This window comes from Candoia aspera, chromosome 3 (genome assembly GCF_035149785.1).
Source record: "Candoia aspera isolate rCanAsp1 chromosome 3, rCanAsp1.hap2, whole genome shotgun sequence".
Lineage (NCBI taxonomy): Eukaryota > Metazoa > Chordata > Lepidosauria > Squamata > Boidae > Candoia > Candoia aspera.
In genome coordinates this window covers 26412402-26426343 of record NC_086155.1, presented here as the reverse complement: position 1 = coordinate 26426343, position 13942 = coordinate 26412402, and the positions used below count along the sequence as shown (strand labels likewise).

The 13942-nt window shown below is 36.4% G+C and overlaps 1 protein-coding gene across 1 annotated transcript in view; it reads right to left on the bottom strand.

Annotated features, from left to right (window-relative positions):
* Positions 1-9808: 9808 nt before the first annotated feature.
* The window catches only part of ARHGAP40 (Rho GTPase activating protein 40), a 55858-nt gene continuing 51724 nt past the window's right edge, over positions 9809-13942 (bottom strand). Inside the window, exons 17-18 of the mRNA XM_063299814.1 lie at positions 11571-11626; positions 9809-10850 (exon numbers count right to left, since the gene is read on the bottom strand). Coding sequence (XP_063155884.1) covers positions 10744-10850; positions 11571-11626 — 163 coding nt within the window. The 3' untranslated portion in view covers positions 9809-10743. The remainder of the gene's footprint in view (positions 10851-11570; positions 11627-13942) is intronic.

Genomic DNA, 13942 nt, shown 5'->3' with positions numbered 1-13942 from the left:
TACATTACAGTTCTGTAAATCTTGGCATAATGGCTATCATTTTATCTTGCTCATGGAAATTTGTCTCAAGAGCTGTAACCGTCCAGTTAAATCAGCCTTCCACAATTTGATGCCCTAGGCTAGTGAAAACTAATTTAGCAAAAATGAAAACAGAAACCCTATTCCAATTGGAGCTGGATTTTAATGTATAGAACAAACATGATACAGTCTTAGAAAAAAGTCACTGAATATTTTACATCTTTCTGTGACTGATGTGCGTGTTTTACTTGCAAATAATTTGTATAGTATAAATTGGCTTTTTTCCCTGTGCTTTGGAAGAATGGTGCCGATATTGCTATAGAGTACAATTTATATTGTAGCCATCTCCAGCCTAGTGTTCTCCAAATGTTCTGGAACTACAATTCCCAGGATTCCTAGCTTATGCAGGCAAGGAATTCTGGAAACTGTCCAACACATTTGGAGATCATTAGATGCAGAAGGCTGCTAACTTCACCTCACAGATAGATTATTGCAATGTGCTCTACATGGGGTTGTCCTTGACTACTCAGAAGCTTCAGCTGGTGCAGAATGCAGCAGCATAAAGTGTTATAGATGTGCTTTGGCATGTCCATGTAACATGTCTGCAGTGTGAGCTGCACTGGTTATCAGTAAGCTTCCCAGTACAATTCAAGGCATTGCAGAGCCCTACATGGAACAAGGCTTAACTATTTAAAGGACTGCTTTTCTCCCATGGTTTTGGCCTGCCCAGTACTATCTGACTGAGTCAGCATGGTCTGGGTGCCATCTATCAAGCAATGACATTTTACAGAACCCAAGAGGTGTGCCTTCTATGTCACAGCGTGTGCTACAATAGCATCCTTCTGCCCCAATCCTCCTTTCCTTCAAATAAGCTTTGATTATCTCACTTTTTCCCCAGACCATGGACTAGGGCAGGGTGTGTGCCCACTATGAAACAGGTCTTGGATATTGATAGCATACATTTGCCCTCCATGTTATAAGTATTGTTGTTGTTGTTAATCATATTTGGTATTCTACTCTACTCTACTCTATTCTATTGCATTGTATCATGTTGTCATTTTTAACTTTGTATGCCAGAGTTGGTGATGAGTTCAGTGGCCCTAGAAATCTAAATTATAAAGCAAGCATTTACAATCCTAAAACATTAAGGCTGCATTCACACATAATGCTGTGTCATGTTCTTTAACCATGAGTTGTTGAATAAGCCTAATGCATATACACCTAGACCATGATGGGTCAAATCATATCTCATGCTGAACTAAAAAAGAAATCACATTATGAATTATCAAGAGGTATATACACAGCATAATTGAATCCGAGTCATGATTTAATCCAGAAAGTTTCATAAATACCATTTAATTTGTTTATTCTACTACCTGTACTCTCTGATGTCAGGGGACTCCCTGGCTTCAATCTTTGTAGCAAAGGTGTATTGTATACAAAGATCCCTCTAGACAAGTTCAAGTGTTTTTGGCAGGGGATGCATGTATATCATTTAGTTTGCCTCTCAAATCTCTTTCCAGTGTTCCTCCATTTTGGAAAGCAAGTGACTGAATTTGTCAGACATTTTTGCTGGCCATACATGATCTAATTTGTCATCTAGTTTTCACTGGATTTTTGCTATTCAGACCTGTAAGGCATTTGTCTTTGTAGGGGGTGCTGTAACTGTCACAAACACGCAAGGAAAACCTGCAGTGAACCATCAATGAGAAGAACCAACAGTATTTGAAAGCTTCGTTAGCTGGCCTTTGTTCTGACTCAGTGCAGTCAGGCGGGCAAATAACGCCTTGAGTGTTATCAGCCATGTGCAGGCTCAGTTGCCTAGCAACCCAGATTGGTCTACATGTCTAGATTTCCAGGAGGGATGGGGGGGGGGGGAATACTCATAATTTTCTTCAATTTAGCTGCCATGCAATAATTGATTCCTAGATGCATACTGCTACCCTTTACATATTAAACAAATCATGCCAAGAATTCTGCTCTTATTACCACAGCCCAATTCTTTAATGCACATTGACACATTCTGAATTTCAGTTAGGAATCTCCTGATCTCTTTTGGAGTATTTGGTACTGTTTTTAATCTCAACATGTGCATGCTTATTGACAGGTCCTTTTCTGATGCCAACTGGTAGCATTCCCTTCACAGACAATGAAGTAAGATCAAAACAATTTCTCTCCAGCACTCTGACTGCATTTCTACATTTAAAGGAAACTCTGGCTAATAAGACTGTTTGTTCCTAAATACTGTATTTTCTAAATATTGTTGATGTGGCCTTTTAAGAGGTTGTGCACAAATGATATTCCAGGTTACCCATTTATTTGTGATATCAGACAAACCCACAAAAGTTGAGTCGATTCAATGTTTAAATATGGAAATTGTAAAAACAAAGATTTGGTTCATATATTGCATTAGGTCACAGCTTCTTGACAACAGTTGGCTAGCTTTACACAGCATACCAAACAAACGTTTACAAACTATAATGGCTGGGTTTATACAGAATACTAAGCCAAAACTAAACAAAATAGTGGAATGCATAACCCTGATTTAAAACTACCTTCTTCATGTTAGGTAATAGTAAATTCAATATGATGTATTTGGCAGGAAGGTTGAGATATCTTTTATCACTTGTATCTTCTTGTCTACTAAGGAACCTGCCTTATATTGTCTACTTCTATCCCCTTGTCTTTCTGGATCACCATTTACATCTGAAATTAAAACCAACTGAGGAACTTCACATCATATTTCAGCATCAGTGGAGAAGCTGGACTGCAGCAGTATTGAAATTAGCTTACACATTTTGCAGTTTACATTTATTATATGAGTGGCAGTCAGAGTCAATAAAGCCAATATGATCTATGTTGGTTGTTGTCATTCATCACCATTCTAGAGCATCGTCAGTTGCCCATTCTTGGCTTAGGGTTCGGACAAGAGAATGATGATGCTGGAAAGACTGAACACAGATGTTTCACAGGCCAATCAGCTAATAAACTAATGGCTATACCGAAACTATTATGTTGCTGTATTGCCAAGAATATCAACTGATTCTATTTCAGCATTATGGTTGCACTAGCAAGTCAGGTTCCTTAGGTTGACTTCATTATATTTTAGACTATATACACTTGCTACCTTTAACTTTTTGAGTAAATTAAGAATCCAGATCAGATCACTCATGATGTCAAAATATATGCCATATTCCAACAGTCTGATAAATGAGGGTTTTTATTTTGTCCCATTTTCCATTCCATTATGTCCATATCCAGAAATAAAATTTCCTGTATTATTGATGCTGTTTGCGGAATTTTTACAGATAACTACGTTTCTCAGTGCAGCAGACATAAAAACAAAGAAACAAAAGCTACTCAGGATGTTTATGAAAAGCAATTTCCTCGCTGCCAAACTGTTTTAATAATTCTGGAATCAGTGGCATTTGAACTCATTTATTTTGAGTTACATTTTCAAATGCTGATAGGTCAGTAATACATATATTTCTTGGATGACATATTTTTATGTGCTACGTTGAGTTTCAAGGAAAGAAACCAATATGATTTGTTACACAATGCTGGTTTGTTAATAGTAATATCTGTAAAATAACTGTATAATGTAAAAATAATTTTAGGTATGGATATATTTGAAACTGGGAAGCAGAAGATTGTGCATGTGTGTTCTTCATTTCTTGAGGAGAAAAAACATTCTGTGCGCAGTTAAAAAAAACCTGTTATTGAAAACTCTCATTCATATGAAAGAGAAACCTGTGCATATCTGAACAAGAGAAATTATAAGATTGGAAATTTTAAGCAGTGTTTAAATTCACTTGAACTAGAGTGTACAACTTATAAAGAATTAAATAAATATTAAGGCAAATATTCATGAAATGGCAAGGCAATTAGACAGAAAAGCTAACTGGGTTGTGAAACTTCTAGAATGTTGCTGCATTTAGTGGTATGGCATAAGGGCGGGGAGAGAAACATTCAACCAATATATTTTAAAAGTTATTTTTTTTAAAAAGCCATAAAATGACAGACACATCAGGGAAACAAAACAGTATCATCCATCCAGTATGTGCCAATCACAAGCATTTAATTGCATTCTACATTCTATACAACACTGACCACAGTAAAGCTAACTGTAGGGAAGAACCGCATTTCCAATAGTAGTAAGATATGCTGAGAACTAGTAAATATACTGAGATCTGTTGATTCCACCAACAGCAGTAGTACCTGGAGGGATGACATCTGGAGTCTTGCACAAATTTAGCAGCAAGTGTATATCCTCTAAAAAGGCTATAAAAGTCTGAAAGAACATATACTTCCACATTCTACAATCCATTTCAGGCAATACTTTTATTAAGCTGATTTAAAAGTCATTAAATATGCAAGCTTTCAAGATCTGTAGAAGAGGCTGGTAGCTGGGAGGAAAAAGAGAAGATATGGAAGAAATGGTGAGAATTGTAACCAGATACATCTGAAAAAAAGAAAAATCAGATTTGGGAAGACTGATCTATCCTGATTGGCAGAGCTTCACCAGTCAAAGGAAGGGTTCTTTCCAAGTCCTATTTGGAGATGCCAAGGGCTGAACCTTGTATCTTTTGTATGCCAAACTCATCTGCAACCCATCACCGTCAACCTCAAAGATTTGTGAAGATGAATAATTTCAAAGCACCCTGCAGTGAGTTATCAAAATCGCCACTTCTCTTTTTGACAGCATCATAAAGCATCCAATATCTTTGTTGATCCCAATCCACAACGACTTAAAATAAAGAATTGAAAATGTTTTTGGATGCAAACCATTGTGTGAATATGCAGTTAAGATCCACCATATCACAATTTTATTTCCTTAAGCATACAGACTGTTTCAGTCACAGGTGACTCTAAGTGGTGTACATTCCAATACAGTTGAAAAATTAAAACAATAAATGATACAAAAACAACAACTTTCACTTCCATCACAACAAGGGAAATCATGGCAATACGTACTGCGGAGGAGGAACACAGTATTCTATCAGTCCTCAAGGGCTTACTGAAATAGCCAGATTTTCCTTCTTACATTTAACTTGCTCTTTTTATAACTGTCTGAAAATAGAGTGAGTGCTATCTTCACATTTTACCCATGAAAGCTAAATGCGCATTCAAAAAACTGTTAAATACTTGCATATAAAAAGGAAAAAAATGAGATTACAGCATTGTCTTGATGTTCTGATGTAAGGTCTTTTTAAGTCATCTTTTGATGCAGTGGGACTTTGAAACCATTTGTGATTATAATTCAAAAGTAACTCTCTGTTATTATGAATTGCAAAAATCAACAATTATACATGGGCTTTTAACATACAGTATACTTCTTTGCAATTGAAGCTTTCATATAATCAAGAGTTTGTGCTCCCTCCAAAGTAATTTTGAAAAGCTACTCATGTTGGTATCCTTTGACCCCCCCACCCTCACCCCCAGTGATCTGAACTCTTAACTGGATCTAGCAAGGCTGCTTAAAAAACCAACACTGAGGTTTTATTACAAATGTGTTCCAGACATTTTGAGCTAAATTTGACTTTACGGACTATTCTTTAATTCCATTCTACAAGTTTCTGAGAATAGGTGCAATGTGCTCTGGCTGTAGAAAGAATAACCCAACAAGGGAGAATTGCACAGCTTTGTCATTTTAATTGCTATAGAGGTGCTTCAAATGCAGGATACTTTTGTTGCTCCTAAAATTTGCAGCCTTTCTTCCCTGCCATGGTACTACTAAAGCTGCTCTAATTTTGTCCCTTTGTTCTGTCCAAAGTCAGACAGCTACAGGGATTGATCACTTCCTTAATTGCAGTAATTTTACCTTAAATACAGGCAGCTGAGAGTTCATCATCAAGTTGCAAATTTCGCTGTTGAGTAAGAGACCTCCCCCAAGCAAAATAATTATGGATAATAACAAGTGGATCATAATAAATGCAACACACAACAAATGTGCTCTAAGGACATGAAGTAGAGTTACAAGGGCTATTAAGGAAGCCCCATGATTTTCTCTTTGCATTTTGGTTAAAAAAGAAGACAGAAAACAATGTAATATTCTTAATTGTCTCTTGTAAACTGGAATCTAACTCATCAACCAGCTCTGCTGGTTTGTTATAAATAATACCCAATTTTGGCAGGCTCTTGTGTCCAAAGAGTAGTTTACCAGTGGCATCAGCACAGATGAGAACTGCCACCTCAATTTACATCTGTGCATAAAAGGCTATAATGAAGGCAGCAGGAGATACACACTTAAGGTTAATTATAGTATTTGCAGAGGCCTGCACCTGAAAGGAGCCCATTTGCCACAACTCTCCCTTCATCTTTCTCATTCATTTTGGCCTCTATTGTCTATCTCCCCTCCTCCCAGCAACCAACTTCAGGTTAAAGAAAAATATATATACAGTACTATAAATAACCCCTTTAAGCACTGCATGCAATTCCAAAACTATTTTAAAGCTACAGGGAATTGCTCAGAAACAGCAGCAACCAACAGAGGTGATTAAATGATACTAGAGATTACAATCTGAGGTTTCAGGGTAAAAAGTAGGGAAGTTGCTCTGCTCTCAAACTAGACCACAGATGTAATGCTCCCAATTTCTTATTGTACAACAGCATGAAACAGAACTTAAGCAAACAAGCATTTGGATTGCATTCTTCCTGATAATATAAATTCCCCAGAAACATGTAACACAAATAGTATAGGTAGTAATATTCTAATCTTACTTATATCCCAGGCCTGCCCTGCTCACCACCATTTTCCCCAATACTCTATAATTAAAATAAGGTGGGGCCAAATCACAGTATTTTCTAACACCCCCTCCCTCCTGTGGTCAGTCATTAACAACTGGCTTGCTAATATTGTGAATGTGAAGACATTTCCCAAAGATTTTAATGTTGGATGGGTACTTGGCTGTGTTTTGGACAATTACTAGAGGGAGCTCCTGCTTCTGAGTTTTAGGGCTATCTCAGAAAAAATCACAGAGTTTTCAGTTTTTCTCTGGAAGAAGAAACATATTTTCAATTTTCCTCTGGAAAAATAAAGGTAATTTCTAACTTAAGTTGATGTGAGGTTTAAAGTGTTTGCTCATTTTCAGACACAGCATAAAAGGAGGAGGAAGAGATATTTATAGATGAATCCCTGCCTATCTCTCCTACAAGGTGTCTTGCAATCAGAGGATAAGCCAGCTGGCCAAAAGGAGCAGATTAAAGCCACTTTTGTCTACTCCAAGAATTACAAACAAAAGTAAGGAAGTTTTTCTTGAAAACAGATAAACACTGATGAGGGTTGGCTCCATAGGTAAGCTTACTGGATCTTAAAGAGAGATATAAGAAATGAAAAGGTGAGATAAACAATTGTAAATCAACATAAATAAATACTCAAATCATATAGACAAAGTAATAGTAAAGCAAAAAGCTAAATAGTCTGGTGTCTATAAGAGATGTTGAAAATAAGAATAGCCAAGAAGCTGTAACTCCACTGTATGAAGATGGAGTCATGTTCATGGTGACATTGTCTTTTGCGCATAAGACAGATTTATTTTTCAAATTTCTATCACCGCCCATCTCTCCCGAAAAGGGGACTCTGAGGTAATTTCTGAGCCGAAGGAAGGAAGGAAGGATTATTATTATTATTATTAACCTGCTGGAAGCCACCCAGAGTCTATGTGAGATGGGATGCTATATAAATTGAATAAATTAATAGTGTTTCTTGGGGAATAAAAATCACTGTCTTGGCTGTTTTGCCATTCCACCTGTTTAGCAAGAATAAACACCAGATTGTGCACATATACACACCTTTGGATTACTTATACATGAGGTAAAACAGCTCAGTGCATACACAAATCACCCATCCCATGCATGACTTCCAAAATCATCCTAGCAAAATTGTTTTTCAAAATGGCATCAACTTTCCAGGCAGACCGGCAGCTATGAGTAGACTTATTCTGTCTGGCCATGTGCTTAACTGCTGCTTTCCTCTGATCACTCCACTTCCACATTATCCCATCCAGTCCAAACCAAAGCAGCAGGGATATCATTGGTCCCTGCTACTATACAGGCAAAAGTTTGAAAGAGCCCCAAAACCAAGCAAGCAGTGGGTGAATTGCAATATGGAACCACTGGAACACTCAAAAGGATGCCCCTGAACACAGCTCAATATTATTCTCACATCAAAGCAAAACAGCATGTTGCGTTCAAACATTTTGTTTTGAGTTCCATAGACTCAGAACAGCTGTTTGAGGTCAAAATATTTTGGATACCCCTATACATGACTAGATACAGAAAAAAAACTCTTCCCATCTTTAAAGAGGAAGTGGGTCTGGGAAACTGACTGGTCAACTTGGTTTCAGCACATGGCAAGGATGAAAAATAGCAACTCCAGAGTTTTTTATATCCAAAAGTTCAAACAAGGTTCTGAAAAATTGGTCACAACAGACTAACCTTATCCTAAAACAAACGAACAAACAAAAACTCTACATCATTGTAGACATGGCTGTAGTCACACATTATGCTAAGCTGTAATGTGTTTTCTTATTCATGTGTTTCAGCTGAGCATGCTGCATAAATGAAATCATTGTAAACCATGATTTATGGCTGAATTTCTTTTTACAATGAAATAGATCCAGAAACTGACAAAATGCAGCAAGAGACAGGAAAGAAGGTATTTTGGAAATATGTCTAATTATTTATTGTATAACTGTTTTAAACACAGCATTAAAATATTAATATAAACCATTATTAAAAGCATGCACATTTTATGCTTCACTGCTTTAACTGCTGTCAATAGAGACACACAACATACCAAAGTATTAAAAAAATCAAGATTATGGACAGAGGTAAGGATGATGTTTTCCCTTGCATATTACAGATGTGTCCTCTATAACACTCATTTCTCATTGCATCAGTAGTATTTCAGGAATCTATTTCAGCAATTTTTGTTTTAAAAAGCATGGACTGATTTTTATAAAAATCTCAGTATTATAACAAAGTAAACACCTTTTACTCACTACTATTCACTTTTGGTATCTCACAGAGTTTCTCATGCTGGATCAAAACACTTTTTCAGACTACCTGCATGCTCTACAAGCTACGTCTTCTGTATAGGCATCCTCTGTATTTGATATATTGATATGAATCCATTTCATCTGATGGATTCATGAATGATCAATGATCTCTATATTCAAGGGACTTAGTTGACAATTAAGTCTGTACCTCAGTTAGGCTTTGATATGCTTAAGCTTACCTGATTAGTCCAGTGTATGCTATCAGAATGTTCTTGGGAGAAGGGGGGAACTATCACTGATCTAGAAAGAGGAAGCACTGCAGTGATAAATGGAATTAATCATATCAACCTTATTCCTTCCATATAAATATCAGACTTCAATTCCCAAGTGAGTTTGTGGGAAGCTGAGGTCCATCACATCTGAAGGTACCAGGTTTGAGGATGTTTCCTAGATATTTAAACATGGAGAGGACAGAGAAGTTAAATAAAATTGCCACTTTTCGCAGCATTTCCACATGCTTCTGCAATTCTACCATCCAATAAAATTCCAAGGCTTGGTGAACTAGCTACAAGTTAATACATTAAAAATATATCTTCAAAAAAAATTCTCCAAAAATTACAAAATAAGAAGTATTGGGTTACTAATACATGGATTTGCTTTGTAATGTGGTTTTTGAAAAAGTTGGTATCAGATGGACATTTATGTCCAAGTAAAGCATCATGGCTTTCTTGAGAATAACCTGGACAAACAACCTGGCTTTTGCTAAGTACACCTATGAATGAAATCTTTTTTTAAAAAAATAGGTATATCAAAGAAACAAAAAGGCATCAATATTAAATTATTATATGGCTCAGACAGTTATGGATTGTCATAGATAAAAATATGTAAGAAATTTCTAATTGAGGGTCTTTGGGGAGGAAAATATGTTACAGACAGACAGGGGTATAAAATCAAATTTGAAAATGAGAGAAGTTTACATAAAGAATAATACTGAGATGGTTTACTGTAGCCTAACAGGAAGATGTTCTCAGAACATACTGTTTTAAAAAATAAAAATGTCATTGTAAAACTGCACTTAGACAAACACAATTTCTATATATAACTGTAATGTTCAAATTCATTACAGAAGAGATTCTTTACTTACAGTTTATAGTTGCACATAGTTTTATCACCCCTGTCCATAGACAGAAGTATTCTTAAGGCAGAATTCCCACTATAGTTATTGATTTTCTTCCTATATACTAGGCAGCTGGTTATCAATTAAGCTCTCCAGAAACAAAGCAGCAGGAATATTTTTTTTAAAATTATATGATTATACAAGAAGTCCTAATTCAAATATTTAGTTTCACATTATAAAAGTCAACAGTTGTTAACCAGCTACTGCATATTGAGATGCTGGTTCTCATTCCTCCCATGTGAGGTCTTTAAGTCTCTCCAATCAAACCTCAAAATCAGATTATCTGCATGAGTTTTTCCAAATACTTTTATCTTTCCATCCTTTTTTCCTACCAGCTCTTCTTTACTATAAGGAATCCTATCATACAACACTATTGGCTACAATCTCAAACAAACATTTAAAAGGATTTGCTACTTTTCCATAACCTACTGGTCCATTAAAACTGTTATCTTCATGAACAGATGATGCTTGAGGTTCTAACATCCCCACCTCGGCTTAAACAATTTATTACAAATTCTTAGTTCCATTCTTTTTTACTAAGCAGTCTTCCTAAGGTGTTCTTGGAAAAGACGGGGTTTGCCTTATAATCCATTCTGCGTGAGGATTCACATGGTACAGGTCTAAAAGGTACGTATCTGGATCCAGGCAATGTTCATCTGTTAGAAAGGGAAAACAGATTTTTTTTTTAAAAAAAAGCTATAAACTTATTACTAGAGATAATTTTATGCTTAGTAATGGACCATTAGTTTCAAATGGTTTCATAAACAATTTTCAAGAAACATTATTCCTTATCATGTCTGGGCTACAAGTAAAGATTAGGAAGGAGGAAGATCCTATGAAGAAAAACTTTCTAGTTGTAAAGAAAAAATATAGAGATAAATTAGGCTCACAACAGAACCAAACAGACTTCTGAGCATATGCTATAAATGGACTTGTAGTAGCTGGGAACTTGCATTTACCAAGAATTTCTCTGGGAAGCATTTTGATTATGTTCCACACCTTGCAGCTATCCCTTCTTTTTCACCCCTTCAAAATTAGATGTGGGGCACTTTTTACAAAAGTCTTATCTGGATCCTCCGTACTTCACACATACATGCTAAGTTAGAATTATGCTTTTAACAAGTTGTACGAACCATGCCACTGTCTCTCATATTAGATCAAAGGATTTTCTCTGTATGCCAAATCTGAACAATTCTCAGAAACTTTCATACTACTTTGTAGCCCCACAATGATTGAAATTGGCAGTTCTTAGTTGCTGCCCAGCCTATTTATTCCTTCAACAGTGGTTATTCTCCACTGCCAAATCTTACCCTTTAAACTAGTAGCCCATACTCCCCCTGAACAAGAATTAATGCTGGCAAATCAAATTCACATACTTATGTTGCCACCAACTTCATATAGTAGGAAGTTCATTGAATCCACTGAACCATTACTGCAAAACAAAGAAAAACACAATATACTCCAATATTGAACCAACAAAATATTATTTTTAATAATCTAGATTTGAGGTTAGAGAAATCTGATTTTCAAAAGGTTAAAAAAAGAACACAATTTTAAAAACTATTAAAATATCTATTTTTTAAAAAATCCCAGTTAGAACTCTTAACAGAACAATAATCTTATAATAAGGTATAAACAGACCAAGGGTTTTTCTGTTAGACTGATAATAAACTTATATGTGATCAGAATTAATCCAAGGTACATGAGAATGCAGAAAGAAGATTGAGGCATTTGAACTTTGGTGCTGGAAAAGTCTCCTGAGAATACCATGGAGTACCCCCAAAATGGAGAAATGGATCATTGAACAAAAACTCAGAATTCTCCCTTGAGGCACAAATGATGAGACTCAAATTATCATACTTTGGACACATTATGCAAAGACCAAACTCTCTAGAGAAGTCCATAACACTGAGAAAAGTGGAAGGAAAGAGTAAGAGGACAGACAGCAGCAAGATGGCTGAACTCAATTATAGCAGCAATGGGTATACCATTGGAAGACATGAAGGGCCAAGTTGGGGACAGAACATCCTGGAGAAAGTCTTTGTGGTCGCTAGGAGGTCACCTACTTGATGGCACATAATCAATCACATGTGAATAGCATGTAGCTGACCTTGAAAAAGCCAAACAGGTTAACATTTAACTGGGGTTAGAAATTCTAGAGAGTCTTTATATTTTATCTTTGCATAAGATTCCGCAGTCCAAGACATGTTTTCAATTTAATTAACTTATGTAATTTGACCATGGAGCTAGAGATTATGAAAGTTGTATGTAAAACATTTGGAGGGCACAGGCCAGAGAAAACTGCTCAAGAGAACAATAGTCGGGATATATACTGAAGATATTCTCTTCCTTCTCTTAACTCCTAGCAAAAGGCAACCTTCTCAAGAAAATAAAAAGGCTAAAAAAATCAATAGCTATTGGCAACATTTCAACTTAGCTCAACAGCCAATTTAAGAGATGCTTGAATGTGTTAAAGGCAAAATGCAGCAGCTCCAGGTGGAAAAGGCTTGCCTTTAATAGAGCTTTAAGTGCTAATGCCTTAAATCTACTGTGGCACATCCTTCCTTTTTCCACCTTCTGCTGTAGAGACATACATTTTATTTACTGAAAAAGCCAAGGAAACTACTTTTCCATGCATAGGGAACCTCTTGCAAACAGAAATACAAATGATGTCAGAAGATTTTCTAAGTCAGCCACATATTTGGGTTATGGTTGCTAAACTGTATCTAATCGTTATTATGCTTATTGTTATGGCTTTTAGTTGGCTTCCGATTTTCATAATTTGGCCTCCATAACACAGCACCAGAATAGAGTTGGCAGCATTATCATTATCCAGGTTGGGGTTTGGCCCAAAAGGTTTTACAAGAATCTGAGCCAACAGCAAGATTACAAATTACAACTATACAGAACCCATAAAGCTTAAGGACCTGCTAACAAGCAAGTTCTCTGGAGACTGGATATCAATGCTGTAAGAGCCAAATTACACAAGACAAAATACCACTTTGCATCTGACACCTGGTTTCTTGTTTTAAAATTACATTGCATCAAATGGAGAGAGGCAAGAAGGAAATCAGAGGAGGTATAGAATTTAAACCTTTCTTATCCCAGCAGAAAATGCCTTTTCAGAAAGCTGGTTATCAGCTTTAGTAGGAAATCTACAACTGCTGCTAATGGGAAATTTCTTTAACTCTAGGTGGCAGCACCATGGGCCCATCTCAAAAACCTAACAGGGTAGGACTTGGTTAGTACATGAGTAAGAGACCACAGCTGAAGCCTAGTCTTGGAAGTCCAACCAGCCCCCCTCCCCCACAGCCATAAGGTGGCAATGGCAAACCACCTCAATATTACTCCCAAGAAAACTACTTGGTTATGGATTTGGTGACAACTACATGGATAAATCCTCAAACTTCAGAAAGGAAGCATTCATCAACAGATCAAATTCTCTCTATGCATCTTGCTCTGACACAGCTTCCCAACTAAAGCACACTGCATTTTTAATATCAGCACAATAAGCATGCCATATTAAATGCAAAGATACATTTAGCAAAGGTGTTTCTTATATTTATTTTGCTCACTTTTAGACTGGGGGAAGGGGGTGATGTCAACCACTTGAAGTAGACCCAAGTTGAGAAACACACACTGCAGGGCTTTCAAGAATGCTACTTTACCGTTGTAGGGTGTATTAAGAGAATCTTGAAAGCCAATCCCAAACCTTCACTGCCCCTTTTTAAGGAAAACAGTGAAGATG